The sequence below is a fragment of the Medicago sativa genome, chromosome 8 (genome assembly GCF_051527215.1).
Source record: "Medicago sativa cultivar Bolivia chromosome 8, Bolivia_mono, whole genome shotgun sequence".
Taxonomy (NCBI): domain Eukaryota; kingdom Viridiplantae; phylum Streptophyta; class Magnoliopsida; order Fabales; family Fabaceae; genus Medicago; species Medicago sativa.
The window spans coordinates 16,890,751-16,903,422 of NC_140756.1; the positions used below are offsets into that span (position 1 = coordinate 16,890,751).

Genomic DNA, 12,672 nt, shown 5'->3' on the forward strand with positions numbered 1-12,672 from the left:
TGTGAGCCTTAGAACTTATCCTCCATAATCATCACTCATTGCTAAAACTACCACACATAATTGCTCATTTAAAGTTGCAACTTGCAATTAGGCAGGTGAGTGGGAGGAGGTGGATGGCCAACAAGAAAAATTGGGGAGGTGTGAATAGAAAAAAGAAAAGGAAGTGTATGCAACACCTTAATAAATGGTTTTCATTGTGAGCTCATGCCTCTAATATTTGGACATTTCTATTTAGACCTCCCAAGTTGCTTAACCTAATATTTTTCCTTTAGGCTCAGTTTTGTATACCTCTATTTTTCTTCTTCTTTGGAACCACTATGCCATGTTTTTTCTTTAGGCATATAATTGCAAAACTTTATTGACCAGAAAAATTGCAAAACTTTAATATTTCTTTAGGCCACCAATGAACAAGGCAAAATTTCGTCTAAATTGCATAATGGGTCATGCTAACATGTGATAGTTTTACACCGACAACTACCAAAATTTTGGATTTAAGACAATATGCCAACGATGCTTAAATTTTTGAAAGGGCTTCATAGAGTTTCTAAGTAAAATTTAGGATACATGCTAGCATGAGTAACGATACTTTCCATTTATTGTGAGAAGTGAAGGTCTCCATTACTATAAATTTGTATAAAGTGAAAATGTGATTTTATATCATGTGTAATGCTAACGTGTGTCCTAAAATACATGTTAAAGAATAGGATTTTATATCATTTATGAACTTAAAACTATATAGTAACAATTGAGTCATCCATGTTTTTTTAAGACATGAAGAGGATATCAACTCTAGTAGCACATACAGAAAAGTGAAAAATTTGTACTATATCACAGGAGCAGCACATATTAATGCCACAAGATTTTGGCTAACAAATCAGAAATATAAGGGGAAAAAAAATTCAATCAACCAAATTTTACATGAAATATATATATCAAACTTGATGCTTGTTCTCCAATTAAAAATAAATGGTATAGTATCCAACTTAATACAAAAAAATACAATAGATTTTCATCCAAATACATTCTAAAATTGTCTATAGTGATGCAGTTTATTCAAATTCATGAAGAATATTCTTGTCTATCTCCTCAAGGTATGCAGAATATACTCAGCATAAAGATCCCTGCACCAAATCAGAGACAAAATATCATATTAAGGTCAAATGATGCACATTACATAGATGATAAATTCTTGAGTTACATTAAGCATATTTGTTAATGGTATATAATATTTTTGGCCATAGATGATAAATTCTTTCACTAAAATACAATTTTAATTAGATACAAGAAAGATAAAAAGAAATAAATTAGTTGTTGTATGTATACTTACATCGAGTGTTGGATGGCATCAACAGCAGTAGATGGTGGCAAAAACTCATTAACTGCTACCTCCTTGTTCTCATTCTTCTTGTCTAAACAACATGTTAAGAAACACTAATTTTTCAAAAGGACAAAGATATGTTTGGAGGTACTGCTTAATTAAGCACTTATAGCACACAAATGCTTATTATATACGTGCTTGTATGTAAGTTATTTCTACAACAGAAGATAAAATAAAGTCAAACTATTTTCAGATAAGTTATAAGCTGATTTCATAAGCTATCCTGTATATTTTAGGAAAATAAGCTTAAAACAGCTTATGGACATTTTATGAGTTGTTTCGGTACGATCTTCCAAACTGTCTCACAAATGCTTATGTTAGTAGATAAGTCCAAAAAAGTCGATCCAAATAGGCACTTAATGTGTGTTTGGTTTAAGAAAACATTTTCTATTCAATATTTTCATATACCAAAAATTTAAAAATAGAAAATAAGATGAAAATTTCGTAATTAAAAAGTAAACGAAGAAATATGTTCTGTTATACCAATGAGCTTGTTATGCAACATTTTGTTAACATGAGATAATAAAGGATACAGTCTTCAAAGAAGCGTTTAATCTCCATTAGGCGATGAGGTTGAAGTTCTTTGAAGTCAGTATAGTGCTTATACTCCGGATCATCAGCGCATACCGCGATGATTTTATCATCCTTCTCCCCCTGTGTAAGTATGATAATAACTTGTTTGTTAAGTAAACTAGAGGAATAGAATTGCGAATTGCTTTGTTGTCTAAAAAGTGAAAGAAATACCTGATCAATCATAGGCATTAGTCCGATGGCTCTTGCTCGCAGGAAACAACCAGGAAGAACAGGCTCCTGCCATATAAGTAATTCAGAATGTTCACTAATGAATAGAACTCTTTATATATAGCTCAAACATAGTTATCAAATTAATAACTATTCAGAAAAAAGCATGGTTCGATAATTCTGTCCAGAACCGGAACTATTGTTATGATTAAAGTTTAATAGGTCACAACTCACAACAAGGTAAGAAATTACCTGCATGAGAACCAAGACATCGAGTGGATCATTGTCTTCACATAGAGTTCGAGGGATAAAACCATAGTTATGAGGATAAACAACTGACGAATACAGAATCCGATCAACCTGAACATTGGAAGCATTAAAGTGATAAATTCGAAGTTAATATTTTTGTCCATTTCGAATTTCAAAATGAAAGCGATAAGTTCATACCTTAATTAATCCAGTCTTTTTGTCAAGTTCATATTTGACCTTACTTCCCTTAGTGATCTCTACAACCTGCATGTAGCAACTAATCATTGAACAAGCAGAAACAGCATAACGCAGTGGAAAATGTTAAGTATTGAAGGGATAAATGAAGATCAAAGTTTTGGACTTACACAATTGAAAATATTTGGTGCACCAGGACCTTCACATGAAAATTAAGATCATTAGTGAATTCATTATTCATCTAATTTTAAAATGATTGTGTCAATGCACAAATCAAGCTAAATAGGACAAGCTAGTAACATGAACAATAAGAATACCAATTTCAAGATCATGCCAGGGGTGAGCAGCAACTGATCTCCTTGACAAAGATGAAAGAATCCTTTCATTCAAACGGGGAGTTGGGCGGGTTTCTTGAACTTCTTCACTCTTCTCTTCACTCATCTTTAAAGACATGACACAGAAAACAACAAAAATTAAGATCAAATGTTTCTGATGAATCATTAAGAGTAAAATTAGTTTAAGACAACAAAAAATGTTTTAAAAAGACATAGACAGTCAAGCCTAGTACATAGTTCTAAACTGTGGTCTGCAATATACAGATTTCGGAGACATCTCTAATACAGATTTCGGAGACATCTCTAACTGCATCGAGACCACAATTGCAGTCGCATTTGTCCTAAATATCAAGGATCACAGTGTAACCGCAACCACAGCCACAATTAGAAATTCAGAACCTTTCACTAAAATTATGTTCCATTAGAACCAATGTTTTAAAAACCGAATCGAACATCAAACTGGTTAGGCCTCCAGTCATGGTTCAACTACTTTGAACCATTCAACCAGAACGAGGCCGCGGTTTGTAGACAATACCGGTTCACGGTTCAACTTGAACTGTCCGATTCGGTTTTTAAAAGATTGATTAGAAAATGATTATGATCCAGTATCTAGGCATAGTCCAAATCCAAAGACCCTTATTTGTCAACATTTCACCAAAAGGATTTGCTTCATTCAATGATATGTTACTTTCTTTCACCTTAACATTGTATTTCAAATACCAACAATCACTGTTTTGCAAATACCAATCTTTATACATCAAAAGTCAATGACTTTTGCTGATCATCTAATCAAACTTGATTATTATTGGATCTCAAAGAGACCTTTATATTATTACCACATATCAAAGAAATCACAAAAATGGATTATTTATGATTCAAGAACTATGACATTAATTTATACAATGGTTAATCAATGGAAATAAACTCCCAATAGAATAAAATTGAAAGAGACTTGCTAGTTTGAACCCATGATAGTAAACTCATAAGAGATCATAACTAGATACATAAAATTAACTATATGATTGGAAACAAAGAAAAAAACAAACCTTGAATAACAGCAAAAGGAAATATTGAGAAAAGGTGTAAAGGGTAGTGCACAATGATCCTAAGAAGTGTAATGGCTTGTGTTTGTGATGTTTATGTTATATATAGAAGTCAAAGGAAATAATAGAGTCAGTCAAGTTTTACCACTCTTTTTGTATGTGCATGAGACAAATTAGCTTACAACTCCACATGTTCTTTGGAACTTTCAAAAGGTAAATCATAGCCAAACAATATTACCAAACCTAGAGTTTAATTGATTTTAAGGTTAATTAGTTTCATTTAAATTACTCATTCATTTTGTTAAACTCTTGTTTTTTTACCTTATTCTTTGTTGACATCCAAGCGTTTTGAGGTATTTCCACGTCTTAGCTTATTTTGATCACTAAGGAATTAATTCTCGAGTTAGTCGTAGAACACCTATCTTCTTCTTTACTAGAGCTAGACTACCGACTAAGGGTTTTTTATTTTTATTCATGTACTATAATTTCATCATGACCAAATAACAAATAGATTCTTCTAAAAATAAAATAACAGACAGATTAGCTGACCTCATTTAGTGAGATAAGACTTGGTTGTTGTTGTCGTTTTGTTACAAATTTTGAAGTGTTTTTCCATTCATGTAGTCTAGCTTGATGCATTAGTTTATGCAGTTGCACAATTTTTTTTTTTATTTTGGTTAAAAAAATCTAATTTATATATAACAATGTAGGAAGAGTAAATATTAGCAAAAAAAAATATAAAAAAGAAGAGTAAAGAATTTCTATAAACCATTTTACTTTTTTTTTTGTTACAAGGCAAAATTTTGATCATTGTACTTAAGAAAGGAATAATATAGTAACTTTATATCTTCTTCAAAAAATATAGTAACTTTATATGATTGGTTCCTATTTTTTGGTGGAATATATGGAGTGACTCACATGCTTTCTTTTATGAAAAAAAAAAAAAAACTGAAAAAATGATCGAAATGGAGCGACGTGATTTAAGGGAAATATTCCCTATCCAATTTCATAGTTTTTTTTCTTAAGCAATGCAATAAGATAGTGGAAAATACGTGAATAAACAAAATTCATATAAAATAAAAATAAGGAATAAGAAAGGATTTGCTAAAAAAAGTAAGGAAAATGTTATTTCTCTAGAAAAATAACATCAAGAATTTTTCAAGACACAATTGGCAAGTTTTAATTGCATGATTTATTTGTTCATTTCCTATTTTTCAGCCGCACCTCCTTGAATTGTGGCAAATAGTGCATTATGATTGGCTGCTCTTTATTCTTGAAGAATTCTTGATGTTATTTTTCTAGAGATATAGCATTACTCAAAAAGTAAATATTGATGAGTTTTAAATTCATTGTTTTGTCAAATAACTTAATGGTTAGAAATGCAATTTAAAGCGAATAAATGTATAATTTAGAGTTCGAAAATTGAACCTCAAACTTATATACTGCAACATCTCTACCGATTGAACTACAATGAAGAAGAAAATTTTAAATTCACATTTTATACACCATTCATGATCATGATAATATCTCACAGCAATATTTTCCCATAAAAAATAAAAGGTGAGCCCTTGATTTGTGGAGAGTCTTGGCTGTTTGGTATGTAGTTGAGATCACGAAGACAAATTGCTTGCACGTTATACTGGAAAACGACTTTTATAGCTTCATGCTGAATCTGGTGATACGTTTGCACATGCAGAATATAATCTATTCCCATGTTCACAAGTTCAAACCAACTTTTTTTTTAAGTTTTTTTTGGGTAGATTTTAAAAGTTGATAGTCTTCGATTATGATTTCTTTAGGTGATTAACACTGAGGAAGAAATGAGGAAGAAATGTTAGTCCCTCAATTGTGGGTTTCTTAACAGTTTCAGTGAGGTGTTAAGTACGGTTGTTTTGGATTTTTTACTACAAGACTAAGAAATACATGTAAATAAAGGTAAAATATCAAAATAGCGTAGATAGTTTGTCTTTGATTGATTGTCTCTAATACATTGTATTGATCCAGTATTTATAAGCAAAACTATTCCTACTTGCCAAAAAATATATGACCTACAGTGTTTGGCCATGCTCGACTATTTGCGTGGGCAATGTGTTAACTTTCCCTCGTTGAGGGGGTTCGTGGTGCCCGATGTTCAGCTCTCAACTTAAGACTTCATGGTATGATAAATTGACAAGGTCCAATGTGTGCATCCCTTCATCAAAACATGTCTTCTTACTCATCACTCCTTGTGGTTGGTGACGCTATAAACAAAGAGTGTGTATATAGTGTCTCATTGTCTAGTTTTACTAAGCTTTGACTTAGTGTTTTCTATTTTTTTAAAAATATGTTCTAGCGTAGATTTGGGGGTAGACTACATCGTTTACGATCCTTGTTAATGGTAGAACTAATTCCAAACAAGGAGAAAACAATACAAGGACTTCTAAAAAATTATGTAGAAAAACTAATGCTAGTAAATTGATTCTACCAAAATGCCTAATTATATAACTTTGAATTTGAATAGGAAATTGAACATAGAACAAATTGTTCCGGTACACAAAAAATCCAACAATGTTTAGGAGTCGGAGCCAATAGTAGTTTATAAACAACACTCACATTCCTCAATTCAACAAGGCACCTTCCAGACAAGGTCAAAACAAACAATACCTCAAAAATGCAGTGTTGTCGATTTGAGGTCGAAAACAAACAAAGAAACAAAAAGTATGCAAGATAGCCATATCAAACTTACAACTGAAAGAACACTTCAATTCTCTAATACCATGAGTTTATCATAACTAATTAGCTTTTCTTGATAGTCTTAACAAGAATTTGGTTAACCTTCAGAATAATCATTAATCACATATAAGATAAATATGTTTTTAACATTAAATGCAAAACTCCATGTGGATCGTCATTAAACTGATTAAGGTCAATATAATCACATACACTTGCTTAATTATACATCATAGTTTAGAATCCAGTCCCAATGTACAATAGTAGGAAATTTCTAATCCACAGATACATATAACTTTGACATCTCATATTGTTGTGACTAACAAACATTGTTGAAGATTGAAATTCAAGGAACATTCATAGAATCAGGAGACAAAGATATCATTTGAAGAAGACTAGAATTTGAGAATGTTTCTTCAAGAGCAATTCCTTTCACATTTCCTCCATCAACACTATCTTTTGTCAAATGAACCAATTCCCTAGCAACATCAATCATTCCCATCTTTCCATCTCCACTAAACAGCAAACATCTTGTGGCAAGGTCAGCAATGATCTGAATCTGTTCTTGACAATGACGCAGTTGTTCGTGATAATTAAGAAGTGGATCGACAATTTCTTCGATCTTTCCATCCCTAATTTTCTTCAAGGCTAATGTAGGTGTGTCCAATTGATTTGTTCCGTAGATAATCTCGAGTAGCAATACACCTATGTCATAGACATCATTTTTGCACGAGCGAAAGCGTTCGCGATTCTCACAATTCTTGTAATCATAATTATTAACATCAGCATTAAGTATTCCAAATCCTGCAATCTTGACAGAAAAATCATCACCTAGGAAGATGCAACTAGACTTTAGGTTATGATGGAATATTGGAGGAGATTTATCATAATGTAACAATGCAATAGTACTGGCTATTTCTGTTGCAATATTCAATCTCCTATACCAATGCAAACCAAGTTTTTGTCCTATGTTTTGGAACTTTTGGTGTAAATGATCCTCTAAGGTACCATTTGAAGGATATTCATAAACCACTAGGGGAGTGTAGCTAGAATCAATGCAACAACCAAGAATTGATGCAACATTTCTATGTACAATTGCAGATAGGACTTCAATTTGTGACATGACTTGCATCATGTCTTTTTCATTCTCACATTTTAATAACTTGTGTATAGCTACATGTGATCCATCACCAAGAACACCAGCAAACATTGTGCCGTTATTGCATTGCATGAGTTTTCTGTTTTCTTCAAAACCATTGGTGGCTTCCTCTAGCTCATGGTGGCTGAATAGTCGAGTTCTACACGTTTTTCGGAATGAAATGTTGTGGTAATAAGCTTGCTCGGAATCGAACATTCCTGGCTTTTGTTTTCTTTTTAGAAGATAGAATAGTGTAACTAAGGAGGCAACAATAAGAACTGGACAAAGAATTCCTGCATGATATATGATGTCATGAGATTGACATAATAGAAGGACAATGTGGTTGATAACATAGTTTAATTGAGTATTTAGCACTCCAATTACTTTATGATAGCAAAATCATTAGAAGAAGTTTACAATGTCATGCTACTTACCAGCAATAATAACCATTTTTCTTTGATCATGTCTTTTGATGTAGCAGTCACTTCCATATGCTTCCTTTCCATCCTTGATACAGGCTGCAGTGGGAATACATCAAGCAATACTTAGGTTTCCAAATTTTCTTCCTTTTAGGAGACGTTTGGATAAACATCTTAATTAAGCGCTTATTGTAAAAAATGCTCAGCCATTTATGCAAAACTCTAAAGTCCTTTACATAAGCTAGTTTAGAGAGTTTATGAAAATAAGCTAAACAGAACTTTTTACCATCATACGCTAAATCAATAACTTCTTGCAAACACCTGCATAAGTGCTTATATCATAACATAAGCTTGCATAAACTCTTCTAAATTTCGCCTTAATAGTTTAGGTCGAACTGAGAAGGAGAAGAAAAAAGAGAAACCATGCTTTTATTTGCAGTTTCACAACATTCTGGCTCTATTTAGAAATTAATGGTTTTGTTTTGTATACATGTTGAATGAAGTCAACGGTTGTTTGTATTGACTTATTTGAACTTATCTACTGACATAAGTACCTGTAAGACTGGTTGAGAGAGTTTATAAAAACAACATATGACATCATTGACATGTCTATAGGCAGCTTTCAGCTAATTTCTATAAGCTCTCTATGACAGCTTACGAAAACACCTTATAACTTATATACATAAGAACTTATATGATAAGCACTTAATTATGCAGATTATCAAAATAAGGAAAATAATGTATAATACATAATGATGTTGAAAAGGGAAAACTACTCACATAGTAAGCATCCTGTTCCATTAACAAAACCATCACCAACATATCCATCTTGACAAACACACCTTAAGCCACCTTTAACTGCTGTAGCATTCACCATATCTGCATTCTTAGCACAAATCTCCTTAGAAAAGTTCCTAGGAATACCATATTCCAATTTTACCCCTCTTTTACCTGAATAAGACCCTCTTAAAACAGCCCAACTAGAAAATCCCCTACATCCAAATTGTGAAAAAACAGAAAACCCTTCACCAATATGCCATATACTATGATCAGAAAGTGGATAACAACATCCAAGAGAACCACCACCAACACTTCCATCACAACCAGGAAGATTAACTGTTTCACAATCTGCTTTACAAAGTGAAGAATCTTCACAATCATAGAGACCAACAACATTATCAACTGATACACCAAAGTAGTTTCTTCCATCAAAACTCCTCTCACCAAATGAATTCAAATCGTTGTACTGTCGACACGATGAGGTTCCTGGAAAGTCTACTAACAAACCATCTGAAAAGAATTCCAAAATGGGATAGTTTTGTGAACCTATTTTGATCAAAAGGGTGGATGAATTTGAGCAAGAGAGGTGGAAAGAACTTGACAATGAAGCACATGAAGTGTTGTTGATGTAGAAAGGAAATGGAACATGGAGTTTTCCACATGTTTCATTGCATGAATTTTTTGGAAGCAAAGGTGGTTCAACTAGTTTTGTTTGCACTTGTTGGAGGGAAGAAGTTAAAGGAAAGAACAAAAGAAGTAGAAAAATGTTAGTAACAAAAGATTTCATGAGGACAACAACATTAAACATTGCTAGTAGCAGTGGCAGTGACAGTGCTAGTGAAAGAACTTGTTGAGTTTAGGTGTTAAAGAAAAAACAATATGCGTTCATGACACTCCCTTTTATTGCATAATAATGGCAAGTGAATCTTAGAATAATGAGAAAGTGTTGAAGGTATAGAGGAAACCGCATATACACATAAAAATAATCAGAAAAGTGTTGAAGGGTCCAAAAAATATCCTTAAAATAGAAATAATTTGATTGTATTAGTCATTTTTCATTTATCACTTTAACCTCTAAAGTTTATTTTTAAACTAATATTTTAATATATCTCTATGTATGTTATGGGTGCATGCATGTTAAACAACGATTAGTGACAGAAGATTAAAGCAAATGCAAATCGTAATTAATGGAATACGATTGTTTAAACGACTAATTGTGTGCTTACCTCTACGACTATAGAGCGTTATAGTTTTGTATATTACTTGAGTGAATTAGGGCTTGGAGCGTTACAAGTCATCTATATAATACTATGGTTCAAATTAAAAAAATGGGTCTTGCTAACAAGTGCCCTAAGGGCATTGTTTAAGGAACCCAAAAAAAGAAACTATGTCTTGAAAATACAAGTCAAACACTTTTTAAAGTCATAACCGTACAATTTTCAATGCAAAAATTGCTACTTTTAGATGCTTAAACAATGCCCTTAAGACACTTGTTAGCATTTTCCTTAAAAAATTACCTCTGAATTGTATTCCGCCCCTTGCCTCAACTTGTGTCTATATATGAGTCGTACTCAACTATGTAAAATATCTATCAGTTTTGTTGATGTGTGACAGACTAATCTACCATCATTTGTCACATTTAGTAGACTCCGACTTTACAATCACAGACTTTTCATTCACAATGATCGAACAAAAGATCTTATTTAACAAATCTGAATCTAGTTTTACTTAAATCAGCTTAATATTGATAATAACTTTTAATTTCAAGAACATATTTGATTTTTTTTGTTAATATCAAGAATCAAATTGTCTTGAATTTACAATTTTTTTTATAGACCATTGTAATTAAGATCTTTAACCTTCTGTAACACTTTTAGAGTATCTTCACAACTTTGACCCTTAAAAGTAAGAATATGTGATTAATTATCTATTTTTCAAAACTAAATAAGTGATCAATTCTAATGAAAATTACTCAAATAGTAACATAACATGAAAACAACAGTACATAGTACTAGTGCATGCTACTCCTACATAGTATGTCTTGTGATCAAACAATGTGACACGTGGCAAAATCAGGGAGGTATATTGGGCAATGAGGAAGACATAGAAGTTGGAGAAGAGTGAGACGATTGGTCTGTGGAATAGGGTGCAATTGGTACAAAAATAATATGTGGGAGTATGTGCTTAGTGAGCGTGGCCAAGGGGTGTGAGAATTTCAACCACGTTGAAAATTGTACAAGGCTTAGTTACGTAGCATATAGTAGTATGAGTATCATAGAGTATTGTGAATATACATAGGGAAATGTAAGTTGGAGCACACAATGAGGAGATATTAAACATTTTTTTATACTTAAGTTTGAGAATTACGGAATGTCAGATCTGTCAACAATGTAAGGATGCGTACCTTACAAAAAGAGAGAAGATACATTATATTATAATGTTACTATTTAATAATAATGTGATAATATTATTCATATTACAAGAGTTGCTGCAGAAAATGATGGTAGGACGTAAAGCCCAAATAAGCGCTAAGGTTAGCTTAATTTAGACCTTGTTTGGAGTTTATAAATTATACTAACATAATCGTTTATTAATCATGATAAATGTTTATGTTTCATAGCAAAAGATAAAATAAAGTTAAGTAGTTAGAAGTTATTTTGAAGAACTTGTGAAAGAAAATAAGCTAAAAACAACTTATGATGTTCAAAAACTGTTTTAATAAATTCTCCCAAATAGTCTCTCAAAATTTACGTTAATAAATATTCTAAAATAAAGCAATTCAAACATTCCCTAAAGTTCTCTGCATTTGGCTTATTCTTCTTTTCGTTTTCTTTCCTTTTTTAATTTTTAAATAAGTCTTGATGTTATATAAAAAATATTTTTAAAATAACAAAATTATTGCCTATACCTATAAATTTAAATAATATCAGGTTTTAGTGAAGTCTTTTTCATCTAGTTTTATTCTTCACTTATTTCTTATTTTAATTAAATTGAAAAGAAATTTTTTAGGCTTAAGATTATTATTATTATTATTATTATTATTATTATTATTATTATTATTATTATTATTATTATTATTATTATTATTTTAAATTCAGAAACCGGAGATTTGGAGTTCAAACTTGGGACCAAGTGTTCTCAAGGCATTAGCACAACCACTAGATTAGTTGTTAAGTGTCTCGCATTTGATGATATATAATATAACAATATGTTTATAAGTGATGATAATGATCACCTTACATATCGATTTGTAAGATTGTGTTGGACTCAACCCAAAACTCAGATAATATCATAGCATATCTTAGATTTGTTCGACCAATTGCTATCATATTTCTGCTATCATGCCACTCGGGTCAGGCTCTATATTAGTCTAGTCAAGAGCGTGAGGGGGTATCTTAAGTGTCTCACATTAGATGAGTTATTTTTTAATATATGTTTATAAATGAGTGCAGTTCTCACCTTATAAATTGTTTTGTATGATTGAGTTAGATCCAACATAAAATTCTAATAGTACATGGTTTTATATGCATCCACGGAATATAGGGTTGAGTTTAGTTTAGTTTAGTTCAAATTGTGTAGGTGATTTTATAAAGGAAAAAAATCTAAAGCAAGAATAGTGTGCATTATATATTGTATATTAGATTGTCAATGATTTGCGTGAAATAGGTGCGGATTTTGTTCACAA

At 31.7% G+C, this 12,672-nt stretch overlaps 2 protein-coding genes across 2 annotated transcripts; both read right to left on the reverse strand.

The window, feature by feature from the left end:
• Positions 1-898: 898 nt before the first annotated feature.
• Positions 899-4,017, reverse strand: LOC146897403 (soluble inorganic pyrophosphatase 1-like). Its single transcript, XM_085732046.1, has 9 exons — positions 3,945-4,017; positions 2,881-3,004; positions 2,734-2,762; positions 2,567-2,632; positions 2,372-2,479; positions 2,123-2,188; positions 1,912-2,032; positions 1,328-1,409; positions 899-1,121 (listed from the first exon to the last, which is right to left on the reverse strand). Exons 2-9 carry the CDS (start codon positions 3,002-3,004, stop codon positions 1,079-1,081), a joined length of 639 nt encoding a protein of 212 aa, XP_085588172.1. The 5' UTR covers positions 3,945-4,017; the 3' UTR covers positions 899-1,078.
• Positions 4,018-6,828: 2,811 nt separating this feature from the next.
• LOC146897404 (Protein kinase superfamily protein) lies at positions 6,829-9,924 on the reverse strand. The gene is made up of 3 exons (XM_085732047.1): positions 8,988-9,924; positions 8,223-8,306; positions 6,829-8,081 (listed from the first exon to the last, which is right to left on the reverse strand). Exons 1-3 carry the CDS (start codon positions 9,793-9,795, stop codon positions 6,997-6,999), a joined length of 1,977 nt encoding a protein of 658 aa, XP_085588173.1. The 5' UTR covers positions 9,796-9,924; the 3' UTR covers positions 6,829-6,996.
• Positions 9,925-12,672: the final 2,748 nt, after the last annotated feature.